Source organism: Rhinolophus hipposideros, assembly GCF_964194185.1.
Source record: "Rhinolophus hipposideros genome assembly, chromosome: 4".
NCBI lineage: Eukaryota > Metazoa > Chordata > Mammalia > Chiroptera > Rhinolophidae > Rhinolophus > Rhinolophus hipposideros.
Window position 1 is genome coordinate 22,875,964 of NC_138050.1, and position 21,237 is coordinate 22,897,200.

The 21,237-nt window shown below is 33.9% G+C and overlaps 1 protein-coding gene across 2 annotated transcripts in view; it reads right to left on the minus strand.

Annotated features, from left to right (window-relative positions):
• The window catches only part of GPM6A (glycoprotein M6A), a 238,695-nt gene that overhangs the window by 35,111 nt on the left and 182,347 nt on the right, over window positions 1–21,237 (minus strand). For both annotated transcript variants that reach the window (XM_081046245.1, XM_081046244.1), the window contains exon 2: window positions 2,817–3,009. In XM_081046245.1, the coding sequence (XP_080902371.1) occupies window positions 2,817–3,009 (193 nt within the window). The remainder of the gene's footprint in view (window positions 1–2,816; window positions 3,010–21,237) is intronic.

Sequence of the window (21,237 nt, forward strand, 5' to 3'; positions counted from 1 at the left end):
TCTGATATCCTAGGAAGGCAGCTTCATAGGGTAACCTTTACCTCATCTAAACCTTTATGTAATCTTTGAATGTTTCAGTTGTCACTAACAGTACCCAGTAGTTTATGGTACATATCTTCCCTCTTTGTTTTCATGAACTGTTTTCTGACAGGGAGAGAGTCTTAATTCATTTGGAAGCTTCACAGGATTTAGTATAAAGGATTTTAGTTATTTGAAATATGAAAAGAGAGATCATTTGAACCATTGCTTTTATTCCAATAAACATGGTATTCTTCCCATTTCAAACATGCATCATTGGTTTCACGTTTAACTTCCAGTATAAGAGACCAACGGTAAAAGTACTAAATTAAGCAAATGATCTGTGATTTCTCCTCCTTGAACTCCCACACATACTACTCCTTCAGACCTTTAGCAGAGCTCTGATATATTAAAGTTTGCTGTCTAAATGTCAAACAAATACCTTGACAATTGGTTTCTCATAGGTGTATACAATCATCTCGTCCTACCTATTAGGCTTATACTGTCTTAAAATGGTCTAGTCTAAAACTAAAGTTAGCAATTTGGATGTAGCCTAAATATAGTGACTCTGTAGATTTTAAGGACATCTGTGGTTAGCTTAAAATAAGGCACAGTGAAAACATATTTTGTCCAGTGTAGGCTGGGATAAAACTAAAAAGAAAATGTCAGTTTTATCACATTAAAATACATCCATGCAATCATTTCTTTAAGGTTCTCTGAAAACTAACCTGCAATAATCCAAAGCATTTTCAATAGTTTAATTATATTTCAAATGATGAATATCATGTATAAACTCTCAAAGATCAATTCATGCTATACTTCCAATTTAATGGAAATTGATAAACTGTCTACTATGGGCTTAAAGTATTCAATTTAACAGATAATGCTAATTTTTTCAGAACTAATTTGTTAAACAAAGTTACATTGGGAAATACAAGGATAGTGATATGATTCCTGTTTTACTTTTTAGGTCATGATTTTTAAAATTTGCTATTAATTCTTCATTTCCGTTTGTCAGTAACATTGATGAAGCTCTAAATTGATACTTCAGAGTTAGGGACTATGTTTTTAAATAATTTCACTTTTTAACTGAGTACCTAATCAGCTCTCTCCCCCTCTTGATCTGTGGGCGTGTGTGTGTGTGGGGGGTGGGGTGGGGGGGTTGTTGCAGGGTGAGGGTTCCCAGTCTGACACACCCGCTTTATTCTATTTCTTATTTTATGACCAATCTTTCTCAAATTTTAAGTGCCGATATATTTTAGATAAACATAAATATTTCAACTTTCCTGTTCCTAAGAATTTTGCCATCTCTCTGTTCAAGGGTACATGCCCTCCACCCCACAAAGTGGAGAATTCTTACTCTGTTACCTTGATAGAAATGCGTACCACCTTTTTGTTTTTCATTTTCATAGAAATCAGCAACTTTAAGGAATAAAATAACAAATATAATTTATGTGCAATACTTTGTTGAAGACAATCTATCTGCCTGTAGCTGATGGATTATTTAAAAAGTCAGCAATATGTAATATTTTCTGATATTGGAGTTCGAGAAAAGTTGTCCTTTACTTTGAAAGTGCTCCAGGTTGACCAGGTGCTGTCTTAGATTAGGTTTTAGGTTATACTTACACTTTCAGTAGGAACTGCCATGGCAGGTAAGAAATGGGATTAACTTCCTTTTGATGGAATTGTAAGAATAAAAGGCAAAGTCACCCTAACCAGCCATACAACAGAGTTACAGTAAGACTTGTAACTCTAAAAGCATTATTTTTCAGAAAAAGTACATACGGATTAAGAAGGTATGAATTTATTTAGAATGAGAAAATAAAACAACATGAAAACATTATAATCACACAGTATCAAGAAGCATGAAATAAATGCAAGAAGTTGTAGGGACAATAAATGCTACAGTGGCAAACACAAAGGAAAGTTACTATCTGCTGGGATTATAAAATAAACTGTAGGAAATAAGCTACCTTCTTTGTGTGGGCAAGAAATCACTGAATAAATTATTGGAATTGGGAATTTATTTGAAAATAAATTCTGCTGTACTTCAATCCTAAACTTTTGCTTTCTGTAATATTAGACAATAAGGGACTGCAACTTGAACAGCAAACTCCTTTTTACTCCCAGACTATGTTTGAGTTATGCTTTAAAAAAATATTAACATCACCATAATTTAATAATCCCAGGAGTTTACATGTTATGGGCAAAATATTCATTTTAAGCATAACTGGTGATTGCAAAAGGGTGCTCATTATTTATGACTTATCCTTTTGCAGAAGTCAGTAAGAACTTTTCACAATGTTTATTTAGGTGGTCACATCATTTCTGTGAGGTAGGGAAAAAAGATGATATAATACCCATGGCTGAGTTAAAATTTTTTAAAAAGTGGGAGTACACATAGAGTCTGGGTGATTTTCCTAGAATTAGCAGCAGTCTACATCTATACCTGGCTCTGATCTCTATTTTCTGTTCTATTCTATTAGAACAGCCTCTGCTCAGCTTAGAAGAGTAAAAGAAATGCAAGCATTCCGCTTAATGATAACTGAATTTTGGATAAAACTTTACAGTCAAATTAAAACACAAATTAAATCCAGATTAAGTTGGCCTCTGGTCTTATGGTATGTGTCCTCTTTTGATGCTAAATGTCAATGTACTTTTGACTCATGTACATATCCTAAGAGTCTTTTTTTCTTCTACATGACATTGTTTCACTTAACTCTAGACCACTATTTATTCAACACACAGCACTGTGAACATATAATCTCAAAATAACATGCAATACTAGAATGACTTACATGGTAAAGACGTCCAGAGTATCTCCGGCAGTTCTTGCCATCTCAAAATAGGTTTGCAGAATGGTGACAGTTCCAGAAAGCGCTTCATGACCGCAGCCACAGAACAGCGCGACACCAGCATAGAGCAGGATGGTGGCAATCAGAGAGGCGTAGGGGATGCCTCCCAGGCATTTAATACAGCACTCAAAACACCCTGCACAGGATCAACAGGAAAAAATGTTAGAAATTAACTTTTTTGTTAGTCTAATTAAAACATTTTTTCAAACTTCAGCATTATGGGAAAATATAATTACATTTATAGATGACATCAGGTCAACCTTGTAAATCAAGTCCTAGGCCTTGCCCTGGAAGGTATAAATGCCAGGTTTTGTAATTATAAGCCCATCCTCCAGGCAAGAGAATACTTGCTTCTACTGATGGCTTCCTCTTCTACCTCTTCTACCAAACCAACAGAAGCTTCCTTCCCACCCAGACTTCCTATAATAATTAATCTTCACATACATGCATGCATATCATTCTATCTTGACTTTATTACCCTCAAATTTCACATGCTGACGTTTTTATTTCAATGACATTTAGTCTTTTGAACTCTCTGTAGCTGTATCTTTTAAACAGTGAGTCAAAATCTGTTAGCTAAATCTGTTAGTAAACCCAGTTTACTGAACTTTGACCAGCAATTTTTAAAAGTGAAAGAGAACAGACTAGACAATATCTGAGTGCATTGCATGTGGTGAGGCAAATTATTTTAGAATTTTTTCAGTTCAGATATTTATATATGTTGTTTTTGTAGTAACTGATAATGCAAAATCTATTTCTTTTTGTGGTGCATAGCAAAAAAAAAAAAAAAAAATTTGAGAAAGATCCTGGCACAGTAGAAAAGAGAGATGAGGGCAGGTTAGAGTTCTGATCCACCACTGTGTGTTTGGGGCAAGTTTTTTCTTTGATTTCATTATTTGTCAAAAAGGTGACAGTAAGAATTTCTCTCAAATGATTCTTGCTAGCATTAAATGAATTAATACATAAAATAGTGCATGACACAGAGTGCTCAATAAATGTCTACCATCATTAGACAATAACTTTAACAATCATTAGTGTTAACTGTTATTGTGTTGTAAAGTGGTTTTCAAAAATTCTTTGACCACAGTAATCACTTTTGCTTTGTGAGGTTTTGTCACCTTAGCCTCAATTTTTGAAAGATGGCTTTAAACATTATATTCAAAAAAGATCAGGATTTTTTAGGTGACTGCTAGATATCTTCTTCTAAGAGATTAACTAGAAATGCTTAAGTATATATGTTTTAAAATAAGAAATATTGATGAGATACTAGGTTCGAGCCACTGGTGAGAAAAGACAATTAAGTCAGGTAAGAGGGCTGACAGGCTAAGGGAACTCCAAGGATGATGTCAGTTCCCCTCAGTTCACCTCTGTGCTTCACTCCTTCCTCAGACATATCCTATTCCAAAGATTTACTCCTACGTTTCTCCTTTTGGAAATGCTTGATCAAATCTTCTTTTGTAATGCTGAAGCCTCTCAAAAACTCTCCATATAATTGACTTTTTCCTTCTTCAGAAACAAATAACACATAAGATTGGAAAATGCATTGTTATTTATTGTACTTAAATCATAGGAAGATCTGTGTGCCCTTTATCTAGAATGCATGTATGTTTATAGCAATCTATGATATATGCAATGATTGCAAGTTTCCTGGGTGAAGTAACATTATATTCATAATGTATGCCAGGCTGCTATTTTAATATTGATCAATGAATTGGCCTTCTTAAAAGAATTATGGCTCATGTCATTTGCCCCAGAGGAGGTAAAAAAGAAGTCTGAACACCTCCCAGCTTCCATAGCTCTTGCTGATACGGGCAAAATCATTTCCTGAATATTCCTGCCCCTGACACACACAAACACACACACACACACACACACACACACACACACAAAATGTGGAGAAGTAGGAAAGGTTAGAACAGCTTGATACTTCATATGATAAGAGGAAATTTCACTGGCAGATGGATGAGACCAGTGTGTAGTATCTGAATGTCACTGAACACTGTTTTGGGTGAAGATTAACAGGGTAGCAGAAAAATCTCTGGATTATTCTCTATCTCTCCATGTTGTAAAATTTTCATTTTACTGGTTATTTAAAAATAAAGAAAATTAGTACCAATCCAAAACGAAGTTATTCCTAATTTCGACAAGTGCCCCCATACAGCCCCATCATCTCAAATCCCATCCCTTTGTGATTTCTCTCCCCAACTATTCTTGAAGAATTTGATAGAGGTGTGTGGGATTTCTATGGCAGACATTGAGGTGACAAAACCAGATTAACATATTCGACAAAACCCTCAGAATAGAAGTTCAAATATAAAGAAAAGAATCCAAACATCAAATTCAGAGATAGGAATTACCTGTCCTAGGTCCTAGACCTAAAGCTTATAACAGAGTAAAGATAAAATCAGAATGAGAAGGGCTCAGGAGTAAATGGAGTGGTAAGCCCATAGATGACCACCAAAACTGCCATTGAGGACTTTCGGTTAATTCTATTACTAGCTCAGAGTCAGTTTCTACTCATTTCACATTTTCTCGATTGTGGTTTAGATGGATATTAGCCTCCATGAAAGCAAGTTGACTCTAGTTACCTACACTCTATATATGCAGTGTGTGTGTGTGTGTGTGTTGGGGGTGGTGGGGTGTTATTAGTGTTATAGTCCATGTCATTAATTATAGCTTTGAGTAGTGACTTTTAAAATTAGTAAAAGTATGAGATAAATTTAAATACTGGATAAACCTAAATTGACAACCCTGAGTTAACAGGCATTTCTGAATGAGTTTAAGATTTCCAAATTAAATGGAAATGTTTCTTTCACTCCCTATTTAAATGCTATCATTTAAATTGCTCAGATCCATATTACCCTTATTGACAAATAAATATTCCTCTAAACCTTCATTACTTCCAGGTCAGCCCAGAATCTTTCCATTCAAGTCCTGATCCTCTGCAAAACTTTTACTCAAAATAAGAAACTTAAAGTATCTCATCCCGCACATTTTGCACTTGTAATGGTCTATTGCCTAATTACCCCAATCTTCCGTGGGGCCTGAGTTGCCTATTGGGTTTAAATGAAGACTCTCAGAGATCCCATCTGGGGAAGCAGCGCATCATTTCAGCATTCTCTCCAGCTGCCAGAATCCCACGTAGTTGCTGGCAGGGGAGCTTCTTTCCACCCACAGTGAGAAACAGCCTTGGCAGAGCAGGGGCATCACCATAGTAACCATGCTCCCAGGCCCAGGATATGCTCCCAATCATCATCCTTTAATGCTGCGGATTCTGCTGCCACCCATCACCACGTTTCTGCTGCACCTCACATGAGAAACTACTCTACTAAATGACTATCAGGGAAAGCATAGGAGGTGGACTGCTGGCACTGGAGAAAATACCTTTCTTGAGAAAATCTCTCTAAAAACAATAAAGACTACTTTGCACCAAAAACATTTTCAATACTAGATATTATGAGAATAGGGCCATTGATTCTCAAAGAGAGAGATGGTTCAAATACTGAACACATAATTTACATACTACAGACACAACCTACGTACACAAAGAAGCATTTCTCATATTCAGTTCCTGGTTACATTTTCTCAAACGAATTAACACTATGTGTTTACTTTTACATAAAAAAGGGGGGATTATGAGATTTTCAACACACTCTAAGACATTTGCTCAATGTTTTGTGGAGTTATAGTTTGACTTGTCCTAATATAAAAATTTCCAAGAAAATAAAAGCTCTTGAGATAGTCTGTATTTTTTAAAAAGATGAGATACAGGATTAATTAACTTCCATTTAAACATTCTGAAGTAAACACAAGCTTTTGCCTTTGCTCACTCCACAAAGCACCCCAAAATCAATAAATGGAAAACAATCTAAACCAACATGAAAATAAGCACGGGAGACAGCCGAGAAGAAACACCAACACAATGGTGGATCCTGGAAAAGAGATTGACACGGGAGATTGAGAAGAGTGACAATTTATTCACTGACAAATTTTTCTAGGACCATTTACCAATGAGTTGATTCTTTTCTACTGACCTACCAGTACAGCATCACTTTGTCAGTACCACGTATCCATAGAGGTCTGAGTCTGTTTGTGGGCTGTCCATTCTGTTTTATCATCACCTATTGGTGAATCCCTGGGCCATAGCACACTGCCTTATGTAGTATGTCTTGGTTAGTGGTGGAGAAAATTCCCCAATTATTCATTTTCCTCATGTGTATCATGCTATTTATGGCTCTTTTACATTACTATATAAATTTTAGTAATAGTTTGTCTGATTCCATAATTTAACTCATTGGGATTCTAATTGGTATTTTTATATTGATTTTGTACCTTAGGAAATTGCAAAATTCTTTTTTGATCCTCTGAATTATTTTCATTTTATGAATTTTTTTTGAGTTTGTTATGTTGGTAATCACACCATCTGTGAAAATTTTACGATTTCTTTCTTCTTTTTTTTTTCATTATTTGTACTTTTTAATTTATCTTTCTATTGACTTACTCTGTTGGGCAAAATGCAGTGAGAAGAGTAGAAGTAATGATAAAAGGTACCTTTTCTTATTCTTGATATTAAAGAAAACACTTGCCATGTTTTACCATTAAGTGTAATGTTTGCTGTTGGTTTATTGGTTAAGAATGATCTCTTTAACTTTGCATTCCATAACATGCTTTTTTCCCATCTGTTGAAAAATTTTATGTTGTTTCTTTTTAGCTGCCATTTCAATGAATTTTTCTCATTTAAACTAAACTTGAATTCTTGAAAAAATCCAACTGAGTCATATTGTATTTTTTCATTACATTGCTGAATTTATCATGCTGACATTTTGTTCAATACTTTAGCATTTATCAATTCATTCCACAAATAGTTACTGAGCCCTCACCAGGGGCCAGGGACTATATCTGTAGAGGCTGTGGAAGTAAAGAAAATAAACAAAATCTCTACTCTAATTCCAGGGATGGGAGACAGATAATAAACAAGATTGAGAAGTAATATATGTGAGATTGTGAAAAGTGCAGAGAAGGAAATCAAAACAGAGAAGAGGGGTGGGGAATACTAGAATAATGGCTTCAGTTTTCAGGGAAGGAATAACTGAGATGACATATTTAAAAAGATGTGAAGGAGGTAAAGGAGCCATCCAAGAGGCTATGTGGGAGAAGACAGTTTCAAACAGAGGAAAAGTAAATTCTAATGTCCTGAGGCAGGTGTGTGCCTAGAGTATATGAGGAAAACCGAAGAAGCCATTGGTGGTAAAATAGACTGAAGTTGAAACAAAGGAACTTAGGATAAGGTTAAGAATGTCATGGGTGCAGATAGGGATATCTATGTTAATAAATGTGACTGATATCAAATTTTTGCTTTCTTGTTTTAGAATCAAGTTTATACTAGCCTTGTAAAGTAAAAGAAAAAGATCTCCTTTTTCTAAACCCCGGGGCTGTCTACATAAGGTTTAGCTGCACAGCAACTATTTGGCAGAAATAGTAAAACTGTCCAAGCTACTTGTGTACTGCACTTTATGGAAAGAATTTTAACTACTGATCTAATTTGCTTGAGGTTATACAACTAATCAAGTTTTGTATTTCTTCTTAAGTCTGTTTGCTAAGTTCAATATTTACAGGAATTTATAAATTTAAGATTTAAAATTTATAATAAAGTTGTACATAATGTTGTTTTATAGTGCTTTTAATTTATTCATTTACACATATTTTATTTTCCCTGATGATTTCAAATTCCTTCCTCTCTCTCTCCCTCCCTCCCCACTACCTCACAGCTGTGTCTCTCTCTATTTTTAAAGTATTTCAGTCAGGATAGCCTATGTTTTCTTTTCTATGTTTGCTACAAAAAATTTAAAAAAGATATTTTCAGTGACTTAAAACATCACACCAGGCCAATGTTTCCATCCCAGGTTAGTAGTGGGGCTCTCTGCCCATTATAGCCCATTCAGAAGCTCAGGCTGAAATAGGATACCTCATCTTGAACACTGCCATTCGTAACATCAGAAATACAAAACATCAGGAAAGTCTCACTTTGACAAATGCTCAGGGCTGCAAGTGATACATGCTGTTTCTACTCACCATCCAATATCTAGGAAGAACCATATGCTTCCCCCTCCACCACACAGAACAAAAGGTGCAATTCTATCAAGTATCAAGTCCAGAAAATAGAGGCCCATAAATACAGGTACTTAGAAATAGCATTATTAGGTCTCATGATAAGTAATGCCAATGGATTCCGATATTATTTTTCTTTTCAAGTAACCCATTTGGCATGATTATTTTGTTTCTTTAATTTGTATTTTTAAATTATTTTTTTTTATTTTCACTTTCTATGGGTATATTTTGCTATACATTTCATAATGTCTTGAGATGGATGCTGAGTTCGTTAATTTTCAGTCTTTCTTCTTTTCTAATAAAAACATTCAGATATAAAGTTTCCTTCTGATTTTACTTGAGTTAATTCCACAAGTTCTAATATGTAATCTTTTCATTGTTGTTCAGCTGTAAGAATTTTCTGAAGCCTATTGTGATTTCTTTTTGACACATATTTATTTACATTTTTATTTTTTTAATTTCAAAATATAGAGGGTGCCAAAAAAATATATATGCACACTTTAAGAAAGGAAAAAACTATATTAAAATTGTAGTACTCAATATATACCAATAACAAAAGATGAATACAAGTCATATGCATACATTTTTTCACACCCCCGGTATATGAGATTTTCTATTTTTCAGTTTATTATTTGTTTGTATTTTAATTGCATTTTTGTTAGAGAACATTGTCTATACAATAGCAATCTTTTTTTTATATAATGATTTCCTTTAAATTAAAAGTAAGACTTGAGTTTTTCAGTTTCTAAAGGTAGCAGAAGTTAAGGTCCCTAACTCACAGGAGAGCTGGCTGTGATAACAAATTCTGAGGAGACTATTTTCTCCCTCAACAACACCCAAATAAAAGACGTGTAATTTTCTTTTCTGTCCTACACAGAATTTTTGTCATTACTGTTGTTCTGATTATTTTTTGTTTTGTTTCATTGTGTGTTTTTGGTTCTGCCTCTCACTAAAGCCTGTCAGAGTCTAGGTTGTTACACTGTGTATTCTAAGTTGACTCTCCATCCGGCTGCTTGCTAATCTCTGCCACCAAGATCACAGTATTCACCAACAAATCATGGAGTGGCAGTGGGCTTAGAGTTCAAAATTATTCAAATAATAGTAGAAAAAAATGCCCTTGATGTAAAGTGCAGCATACTAGAAAGATGACAATAATAAAATAGGTCAAAATTGTGCTCCTGGAGAATGCTTTACACTGTAAAGTTTATAGCAAACAGACTTTCTAATAGCTAACTAACCCTTCAGTTAATGACATGACAATCTATATTTTTAAAGCATCCTAGAATATAACAGATAAACCCCAAATATTATTAAAATTTTTATTAACATTTTATTTAAACATATTCCTGGCCTCAACAAAGTATAGAGTTAAGGGAAACATCTGAATAATTTGGGATAAAGTAGCATTATCAAGGTAACAAACTCAAATGACAGGTTTTAATTTTAAACATTTTAGTTATTGTTATAATACTGTGCTTAAGCAAATTGGTTCCTAATTTTGAAAAGAGTGACTTTAAAAAGAAAAAGAATATGTAGAGTTTGCAGATTTTCATTATACCCTCCTAATTTTGTGACTGGGTATGAAAATCACCAGGAATTTTGTCAATAATAGAGATTCCCAGAATCCCCGCCATTGAAAATGTCTGTTTTTATCGAGTGCTTCAGTGGTTTCTGATGTACAGATGCAGCAACATATCGAAACCATGCAGTTTTATATAAAATGTTACTAAATTTCCTTACATGCTTTAAAACGAGTTGACAAACTAGATATACATGTAATACAGAGATAAAGAATGATTTATTCTAAGAATTTTGAACAAGTTATTGAACAAAGTATGCCGTTCTAAATAAATGACATCAATAAGAATTTTTTGAAAAGTTCCAGTGCATCAGAAACTGTGCCAAGACTTTAATGTTTTGAGGGTGTGAGCTCCATAACCCTCTGAGGGAGGGCTAACTACATACAGGTGAATTCTCAAGTGATTATTGAGCATTGATACTGAAAAACACGTGAAAGCATATGTATTGTGAATTTTCCAGAAGAATAATGATAGTTTTCTCTTAAAAATGTTTTTATTATGACAAATTTTATAATATTAATATTTATGTTTAGATAGTTTTAAAAAATATGTCGCTAATTACAGAACATTCTGTACTGGTCAGCATGACTTAACAAGAATGTTTTGATTAATTAAACTTATTTCCCTGAGGCAGAAAAGTTACTTGCTTCAGTAATGATTAGAATCATAGTCACTACTGTGATAAATAACCTCCTAGGGTGAGGGAACAATCAGGCGGAGACATGATTCTGATGTACAACCAGAGCCATCCCTGGAAGGAAAGAAAGTGAAGCACCCAGACTGGCCTGAGTCCACACACCTATGAGGTTTGTGTAGAAGACATCTTGTTTGTTCAGATGATGTTTAGAGATCCAGTAGTAAATGGACCTATTAACATAAGTATTGGCATGACTTGCTTTCTCACAACTTTCAAATTTGTTCAAAATGTTGCTTGTTTGTTGGGTTATCTATTGCTGCCTAACAAGTCATCCCCAAAATGTATTCGTTTAAAACAATATAATTTCTCATATTTTCATGGCTTTAGTGGACAGTTTTCACTTGGAATTGTTCAAGCAGTTGCTGAAAGGTGAATGGGGCCGGAGTCAATGAATGCGTCACTGAGCAGGATGTACAAGATGGCTTCCTCACGTGCATGTACGGAGCCCCGGTTAGCATGCCTGGAGGAGCTGAGGACTTCCTAGGAATATCACAGTTCAAGTGGTCCCTCCTAGTGGCTATTTAAGTTGTCTCACAGCATCGTGAGGCATAATGGGTGGCTTCTATCAAAGCAGGACATCTAAAAGAGAGAAAGAAAAAGTTTCCAATGTTCTTAAAGGCTGAGCCCAGAAAAGACAGAGCTTTCTTTTGCCACATTTTATAGTCAAAGTATTCACAGGTAGCCCAGATTCTTCAACCCTGGATGGGAGGGGTGGTAAAGAGTTTGCAGCCATCTTTATTTTAATGATCCAGAAAAATCATCCAGTTTAAATTTGAACTCTCTATCCCGCAGGATTGCTTTGTTTTTCTCCATGGCACTAATCAGCATCTGTTGTATTATTTATCTTACTTGTTGACTTTGTTTATTGCGTCTCTTCATCAAAATGTAAAAGCTATGAGTCGTACATTTCTGGGTTTTGTTTATTTTTGTGTGCCCAATTCCTAGAACAATATCTGACACATGTTTGATGCTCAATTAGTATTTTTTGAATTAATTAATTGGAAATTTTATGCTAACAACCAACAAGAATGGGTCAAGAAGAGGACATTGGCCTTCTGCCATGTCTACCTTGCAGACAAATGTCAGAATCATGAAAATTTCCTACTTTGGGAGCAAGAAATAAAAACCTAGTGAATGGATATAGTTTACAACACTAGGTTTCCTTTTTTTTTTTTTGGCCTGTATCTTTCCCCCAAAAAATCAGCTTATTTTTCTTTCTGAGTAACTGAAAGATCAGTGTTTATACAGGTTTGCTGGAGAGATAATTCAAAAGCCTTCTTGTAACATCATATCTTAATTTTGTAGAAGGAAAAACTAGGATTAGAATACCCGTCATACAATAATACCATACAGCTAAGTACCTGTCAGTGTTTGAACTTGTACTGAATATATTTGTCTCTAACATCCTGCTTTGATAAGTATACCATGCTGAGGATTATCAATATGACTATCCACCAAACAAAATAAAAACACATACTTCTATACCAAAAACAACAGAGAAAAAGTCCACAGAAGATCCTGAGCACGTGTGAACTATTCAATTCCAAACAGGAAAAGCTGACGACATTGACAATAAAAGTAAAAATCACTGGCCAATTAAGCAAAGAAATTTGAGAAAAGAGGATGATATTTTTCTAAAATGTATTCATCACAAGTTATTTACTGATGTACAATAAAATTTTACATGATTTTGAAAATCATTTAAGCATTGCTCCAAAATAATGTGGTGCCTGGGATACGTAAACTTTGCTATTTGCTTATGTCATCATCCCAGATATTCTGCGGATTTTTAAAAAAATAAAATTAGTGTTTATACCCAATATAAATTTATTCTTATAATTAAATGAATTTATCAGTCTTTTAAGGGGAACATCTGAAGTACTTATGAATACCTTACACATAATTTAACTCATCATCAAATACCTTGATCTATAATTTCTTATATTGTTACTTTAAAGTAATAAAGGAAGAAATACATTTTAAAAACTAATCTTGAAAAAAAATTACATTATTAAAAATAAATTAGTCAAAAGATAAAGAAAAATATTAACAATGTTTAAACTATGTTTAAACACAGAAAAATTATTGATCACAGGTTTATTCAACACTCCAGTGAAAAAAAGGCAAAGATGGGACCATCCTATACACACTCCAAATAGATGGTCAAATACATATAGTTTTAATAGAGTTGGAGTATATTTAAAACATAATTGAGGAATTTGAAGACATATTTGAAAATCAAAAGATAATTTTAAAAGCTTGTGACTCTAGTAACCATAGAATAATTCCTCTAATTATGAATTAAAGTTGTGAAAGAAAAATAAAACATATGAAAAATACAAATTTTCTTAAAGTATAGCATGGATTACTTACAGAAAGTTTCTCTCATTAATTTAGTTCATGGAAATTCACTATGACATTTGAAGATACAATGATATTTCTCTAAATATAATGGTACTTTTTTTTTTAATGCAATCTGATGTCTTGGAATTTACACATTTATTCTAAATTTAAAAATTTTTTTTTCAGAAAGGCAGATATTAAAATTGTCTATTTCATAGTTACTACAATATACAAAAATTTGTTATGAGACAAAATTTAAAGCCATATTTTGAAACAACAAAATGATAAAAATGTTTTAATGTTTGTTTCCTATATCCAACCATTATTTCAAAATATAGAGAACAAACTCTCCTGATAATCAAATTGTGCTGTTTCACCATTGACATTAACAGAATTTTCAAAATGGGTATATAACAGGTAGTTTTTCACAATTTGTCACAAATTGCCACAGTTTGTTGGGGGAAAACTCTTCTGTGGTCCTGAGGTGGTGGGAAATGTCTCTGAATTGTCATTGTATAACTGATCTGGAAATAAGCAAAATGGCAGCATTTCAAAATAGAAATCTAATTTCTGCAAGCACTATCTTTTCTCAAGCACCAGAGACTTTAAAAAGCTAAAATATATATTTAAATTAACGGAATACTATTTTTATTTTCTCCTCTCTCCCTCTGCCTCACTTTCTCCCTCTCTCTCCTTCTCTCATTAGGGGAAATATTGTCACACACTTTGCTCACTAAAGACCAGGGAAGTATTAGTTAAAAGTCTCTAATAAATCTTTTTTAAATATTGTGGAGGAAATGTTGATTTTATTTGAGCCAAGTATAAGCCAGTCATTTTATTGCTTCTATTACAATCTCCGTGAGCACCATGTTCACAAAATACAGACATGCTGTTTTCTTATCACAGATTTCCACTCCTGACTAATTTGTTCCATGTCTCAAATACTTACTGTCCTTTGCTTCTTTTGATTATATCCAATATGACTCATAGATAGTGGTGATTGAAAAGCAAAGGTATATAGAGAGGTGAGACGACTACAAAGCAGCCTGTGAACATATTATAACAGAATATGCCTTTTAGCTATTTGTGTATTCTGCTCACCACAGGGAGCATCTTTAAGAGAGCTCAGCCTATGTATGGAAACCTGCACTTCACATAAATCTTTCTATTCTATGTGCCTAATCCCCAGAATTTTATGAATACACACAAAGCTCATTGTCAGTTCCTGCCAATCACCTCTAGTGGCTGTGAAGTAAAAGTAAGAATTGCTGTAGAAGTAATAGAAGAATGCCCATGGAAAACTGAAATGGCAGCTGTATTAAATAAAACATTAGATTTTATAATCTCTAGTATAGACTCTATATTTGAGGCTAGTGTCCCTGTAATATGGTTTGCACATGTTTTGATAATGAGCTTTTGAGATCAGGGACTAGGATTTATGTATCTTTTTTTAAAATTTATTAGTTTCAGGTGTACAAGACAAGGTAATACTTAGACGTTCATCATTTATATCCCTCACACTGTGAACCCCCCTCCCCCCATCCACTATCCCTCCGACCTCACACTGAACCATCACATTATATATATAAAATTATAGTTGGCATTCATTATTGTTTATCTTCTGGTATACAATGCCATGATCAGGCATCTACAGTATCCCTGAGGTGGTGTCCCAAATAGGACGCATGTCCATTGGATACCCAACAAAATCTTTACAGCATTATTGAATATGTTCCCCAAATTATTTTCAAAAAAACCCTGAGGCCATCTTGTGGTTATGTATCTTTACACATCCAGCATTTCATACAGAGTTTGGCTCATAAACACAGCAAGCATGGATTAACTCTAAGAACTTATTGCTATTTGCTTTTCTTTTCATTGTTTTAGTTACCTATGTACAGGAAGGGTCAGTCCACTTCACCCATCGAAATGTCTATCCTTCTATTTCAACATGTTGTCAATTCAATTATATTAAAAAAAAAATTGGAGTCATAGCAATAGAATCAAAAGATGGAGCTTAACTACAAGGAAACCTTAGAAGTGTATATCACAATGTATAGAAAAATAGTAATTTCTGTCTTTGGTCATGACTGGTCATTGGTAAGGTATGATGAAAAGACTCTACAGGAAGCAGTAGCAGAACTGTATTATATTTCTGCTTTTTTTCAATAGCTAGCAGTCACTTAAACTTTTCTAGTGTATTTTTTTAATATTTTCTTTAAAAAGCAAAACCTTATTTAAGTAAGTCCATTGGGGGATGTATGAGGTATGAGATTGGCTTTATTAACCTTAAAGCTATTTTATAAATTCATTAACTTAATGTTTTTCTCAAATCATTGGAAAGTCCTAGCTTCTTTCTAAATAAATACACTGTTTGAAATTCAAACATGGAAGATAGTGTTTTGTATTCACAATGTAAACTGTTGAAACTTCAGGCAGCTTCAACAGGTATATATGATAAAATCTAGGTAATAGAAAGGATTATTATTTTTTCCAACACGTATGACAATGTTCATGTTAAGACTGAATTTGAAAGTGAGAGGAAGTAATTGAAGTGAAAGACATTTAAATGGTTTTAATTAATGGCAGTGAAAAACATATTCCAATGGTATGGTAATTTCTACTATTGTCTTTGAGTTCTCCAATGTGACCAAATTCCATGTGATGACTTACAAAATTATATTATCCACAATGTATAATATGTAAATTTTTCTTTACTGTTAAAATAGCAATATGTTTTTAAAATCCTATCATTGTGGATAATATTCTGAAAGAAGAGGTTTACAGTAACTCCAGGGGTTTACTCTCATAATAAGATTCTAAATGAGAATTATCCATGCTGTGGTTTAGTTACACAAGGACGATACGTATGTCTTAGATTATTTTCCTTTCACATAAGAAACAACAATATTAACATTCCACAACCAGAACGGAATGCGAAAAATCCTAGAGAAGTATGCTACACGAGTGACCTTGACCATTTCATAACTAGGAAGCAAATCTCCCAGAAGGACTTGGGTTCTACTGAGGTTTGATCCCAAACAAATACTTAATGAAGGAAAGTCATTGTCAGTCAGGATTTTCTCCTCATTATCACGACTTCCATTTCAACCACTATTTGATTTTTAAATAATGCAGATGTAGCTGATAAATCAGGGGGTCTATCAGTTGAAAAATTTAACAGATGCTGAAAGTGCTAAAGGGCAAACAAAAAAGATATGGGATGAGTTTGGCCAAAATATTGTATTTTTACCAAAGAGTGCCAGAATTTGAACTGGTAGACAGTGCATTTTAATCATTTGTTAGCTGAATTAAGAGAAAATATGGAACATTCATCTAATAGCCTGGTTGTTTTGAAAATGAATAATAATAAGAGGCAGCTGGCCTTGTCATTTATAAAGATAAAGATGTATTAAGTCACTAACTGTTGAATCTATTACTGGACAAATAATAGATAAACTAACAGAATACCTACAAGTCCAGATATTAACACCAATATATCTGTAACTTTATTATTGAAAAACAATGTTTAAACACATTATATATGCCATTTTTAATGAAAAATAAATATGCCTGGCAATAGATTGAGATAACTAGAGAGTCAGATGAGAACAGAAACAGATAGGCCTTGAGGGTGGGTGCTTTGCTCAACACCTGCCATAACTCTTCATTTCCATTGGAGTACAGCCAAAATCCTTACAATGGCTTTCAAGACCCTGCCTGATGTTCTTCTCCATCACCTCTGTGCCCTCACCTTGCACTTGCTCCTCCTCTCTTCTTCTTGCTGTGGAAACAACACCCAGCACAGGCTGAGCTGCAGGCAATGTTCTGGCTGTGCTCTCTGCTGCAAACATTCTTCCCTCAGATGCCTGCTGAACTCACTTCTTCACGTCCTTCACGTTCTTGCTCAAATTTTATCCTTACCTCCCAATTTACAAGTTGTATCCTGCTTTCCTCATATTCATAGATGTAGACTCCAGATTCCCATTACCCTGTTCTTCTTTTTCTTGTTTCCATATCACATAGGATCTCCAGACATAATACAGAATTTACTCATCTGTATTGTCTATTGCTTATCTGTCCTCAACTAGAGTGTAAACTCATACATAACTGGTGCTCAATTAACACGTGTTGAAAGACAATTATCCTTCATACCATAAAACCCTATGGTATTGCTTAAGATTACCAAGTAAAAACCTAGAATTCAGTCAACAAGGAAAATAACAAGAAGTTGCTTAAAAGATACAGAATTTATATCCAATATCCTATATTCATGTGTATTTGGAAGTAACGCACTTCTTCTATTTAGCAATGAGAATTATATTTTATATATACTCTTAGCTGAAATACAAATTAAAATTCAAAAAATCAAAATCAAAACCAAGAGAAATGATAGCTTCAAATTAAACACTGAGCAAATATTACATAACCACAAAGAGGAGAATGTACAGCATTGAATGGATCCTGGTTTTCCACAATATCACAAAAATTCTTAAAAAATCTCCTGGAAAGTAAAACTGTAACATCATTTGGAAACTAAAAAATTTACCAAAAGTCCATACATAAACGTTTCATTTCCCAATTACTTCAATCACCAATTTAAACAATAAGGCAGATTATTTCAATAAACAGAAGTAAGCATGAGATTTAGATAACATTCAGTCTCACTTTGTGGAACATTTCTCCTGATAGCTGAAAAAACAAAGAAACAAATCAAAATAAAAAGTTGACTTGTACTGTAGCCATAAATATTGTACTGTTTACATACAGAAATAGTACAGATATATTTACTGCCTAGAACAATGAATTTTAGATATACGCTGTAAATTGTTATGTGGAAGCAAGACAAGAGCCACTATTTAAGATTTAATGGCAAAGAGCTTGGAGTAGAAAGCCAGCCACCTCGCTGCTAAGCAAGTTCCACTGCAAGCAGCTTTTATGTCACAAGACAAGTGTCTCTCTCTCTCTCTCTTCTCTCTCTCTCTCTCTCTCTCTCTCTCTCTCTCTCTCTCTCTCTCTCTCTCTCTCTCTGTGTAAACTATTAGAAAGCTGTTGTGGCTTCTTTTCAAAAGATTTTTTTTTTTTTTAAGTTGAGGTTAACATTCGTTTATAACATTGTATATGTTTCTTGGTGGTTACCAGAGAGCAAGTCTATTAGCCTTCCTTCATTGTTAAATGACCCAATTGACTGAATGGTCTCCAAGGTCCCTTTCAAGCTTATAAAATGTTTTTTAAAATCTTTTAAAAACATTCAGTGGGTTAGATTTTCCTCCTGTAATGCTCAGTACATCATTAACAATGTATTCTGCACACATGGAGACAAGTCAGTTTTTTTATTACTCTAGAAAGCTTTAACCCACTTATTGGCCAGATCATGTGGCAAGAAGGGGTTTAGAAGGTCCCATAGCCACATTCAGGTGACATGGAGAAAAAGTGCCTCTAGAGCACAAATACTGGCCTGCCCTACTCATGACCAGGTAGTTTCTTGAGTCATCCTTTAGGAAGCTTTTGGGAGGATGAGAGGGTGACGCTCAGGCCACCATGGTCCATTTTTGTCACTTGTTCACCTAACAGATTCTATACAGGAAATGTGTTTTGAATTTTAGAGGTTTTTCAAAGAGTACTGTTCAAAATTGTATCGTGAGTAGTAAATTATCTTAGTTCTCAAATATCTGATATTACGTTTAAAAATACAAAAATAATTTAGTATATTATTTTCAAGACTGATGAAATGTAACATTATTTCATAATGGGAGAGTAAACTCCAAGACAGGTTTTACAAATACCTGGTATTTCAACTTTGTGGTTGTACAAGTTCTGCCACTTTGTAAGGTCCACTCAGATTGGGATTAATGAATATTGGTAATACTATGTTCATTTTTATATATAATCCAATGAATGGTACATATATCTGTATCATTCCATTGTCTTACTGACAAAGAAATCCTGATACATTAGCAAAAACCTGAAGTAACTGTTTTTTCTTAATAGTTATTAAATAATTTCATTCCGATAGTTAAATCTTGGTTTCATTAGATTTTTAGTAATTACTTTAAAATATGGAAATTACTTTAAAGCAAAAATGAGGTTGAAAATCAGGACACACTTGTCAGGCCTGAGATTCCAAGTGCCTGATAGGCAAGTTATCATTTGCTTTTTTCCCTGCCTGTGGAGATCTGGCTTGTTCCTTAATTTCTGAATTGGACAGGAATAAAAAAAAATAAATAAAGAACATTCTCATAATAATTCCACCTCAAAATAATCACTATACACATGACAATAGCACTTGTCTGTAAAGTATATTTTTTAATCTAGTCATACTCTAGTGAATGCTTTTTTACATAACAGCTGTGCTGTTACCATCTCCAATGGTGTGTTCTATGAGAATTCTCACATTTCCCATTGCAGCCAAAGTGAAAACAGGGGTCCTGAACATCACGGTTGAATTCAAGGAAAAAGTAAAGTAAAACATTAAATGTGACTGGAAAGGTATATTTTGTAATGCTAAATGTGGCAGTCCATAGTGAAAAATATAACAATTATAGTTTACGCTTCAAAAGGAATATTAGTAACACTAATAAAATTAGAATTATAGATAATATTAAATAATATAGAAAAGAAAGACATTAATAGTAAAAAATTTTAATCCATCTCTCCCTGACTGGGGTAGATTGAGTAGGGTAGATTAAGAGTACTAATAGAGTGTACTAAGTGTACTAAAATAATGGATTAAGTGTATAGAATCCCTGAACCATCTAATGGTAAACACACACACACACACACACACACACACACACCCTAAAAAAGATAATATACCTTTATTTCAGGAACCTATGGACTGATTGTAAGATATGCTATCTTCTTCTAAGATGTAAATATTGGAAACTAAGTATAGGAGCTAGGACTGAATATGGATTTGCAGGATGGGTAGAATTTGAGTCAATGAAGAAAATAACGATAGGGACATTCTGGGCTAAAGGTTACATGATGAGCAAATGAAACAAGAAGGTACCAGATAAAGAGTATGAGGCAGGTAGTGAGAAAAGTAACTGGATCAAGAAGCAGAGAAGCATGCACTTGTTCACATGTGTACTGAAAGAGAGATTTCACCGGAAGTGGACCACACACTTTGTGTATCAAGAAGTTTCCCAGTTATCTAATGGGCACTTGGGAGTCCTTGCACGTTATTGAATTGACACAGTAAATGAAGCTACTCATTTAGTTTGATGGTGCAAAAAGTATTGGAGAAAAAAGAACTAAAGTAAAGATAAAAGGATTAAAATATTATTACTAAATATATGAACTGAAAAATATGCACAGCTGAGGAATGAAGGCTTACTGTAAAGTGGTAGCAATGGAAGAAGAGAGGAACGGATGCACTTAAGTGGAGTAATAGAGGAAAAAAATGTGGGATACTATGTCAGGTTGAAAAACGAAGCAATCAAAGTTGACTTCTGATTTCAATTGTGGGGAAATGGTAGTAAAACTGACAGAAATAGAAAATGTATGAAAAGAAGGAAAATATATGATTGTAGGAAAAGATACTGTGCTTTGATCATTGCTATTTTTGCACTATTCCTTCCTTCCCCCAATTGAATAATGTATTTTTCAGATGCAGAATTTTCAAACTTAACTC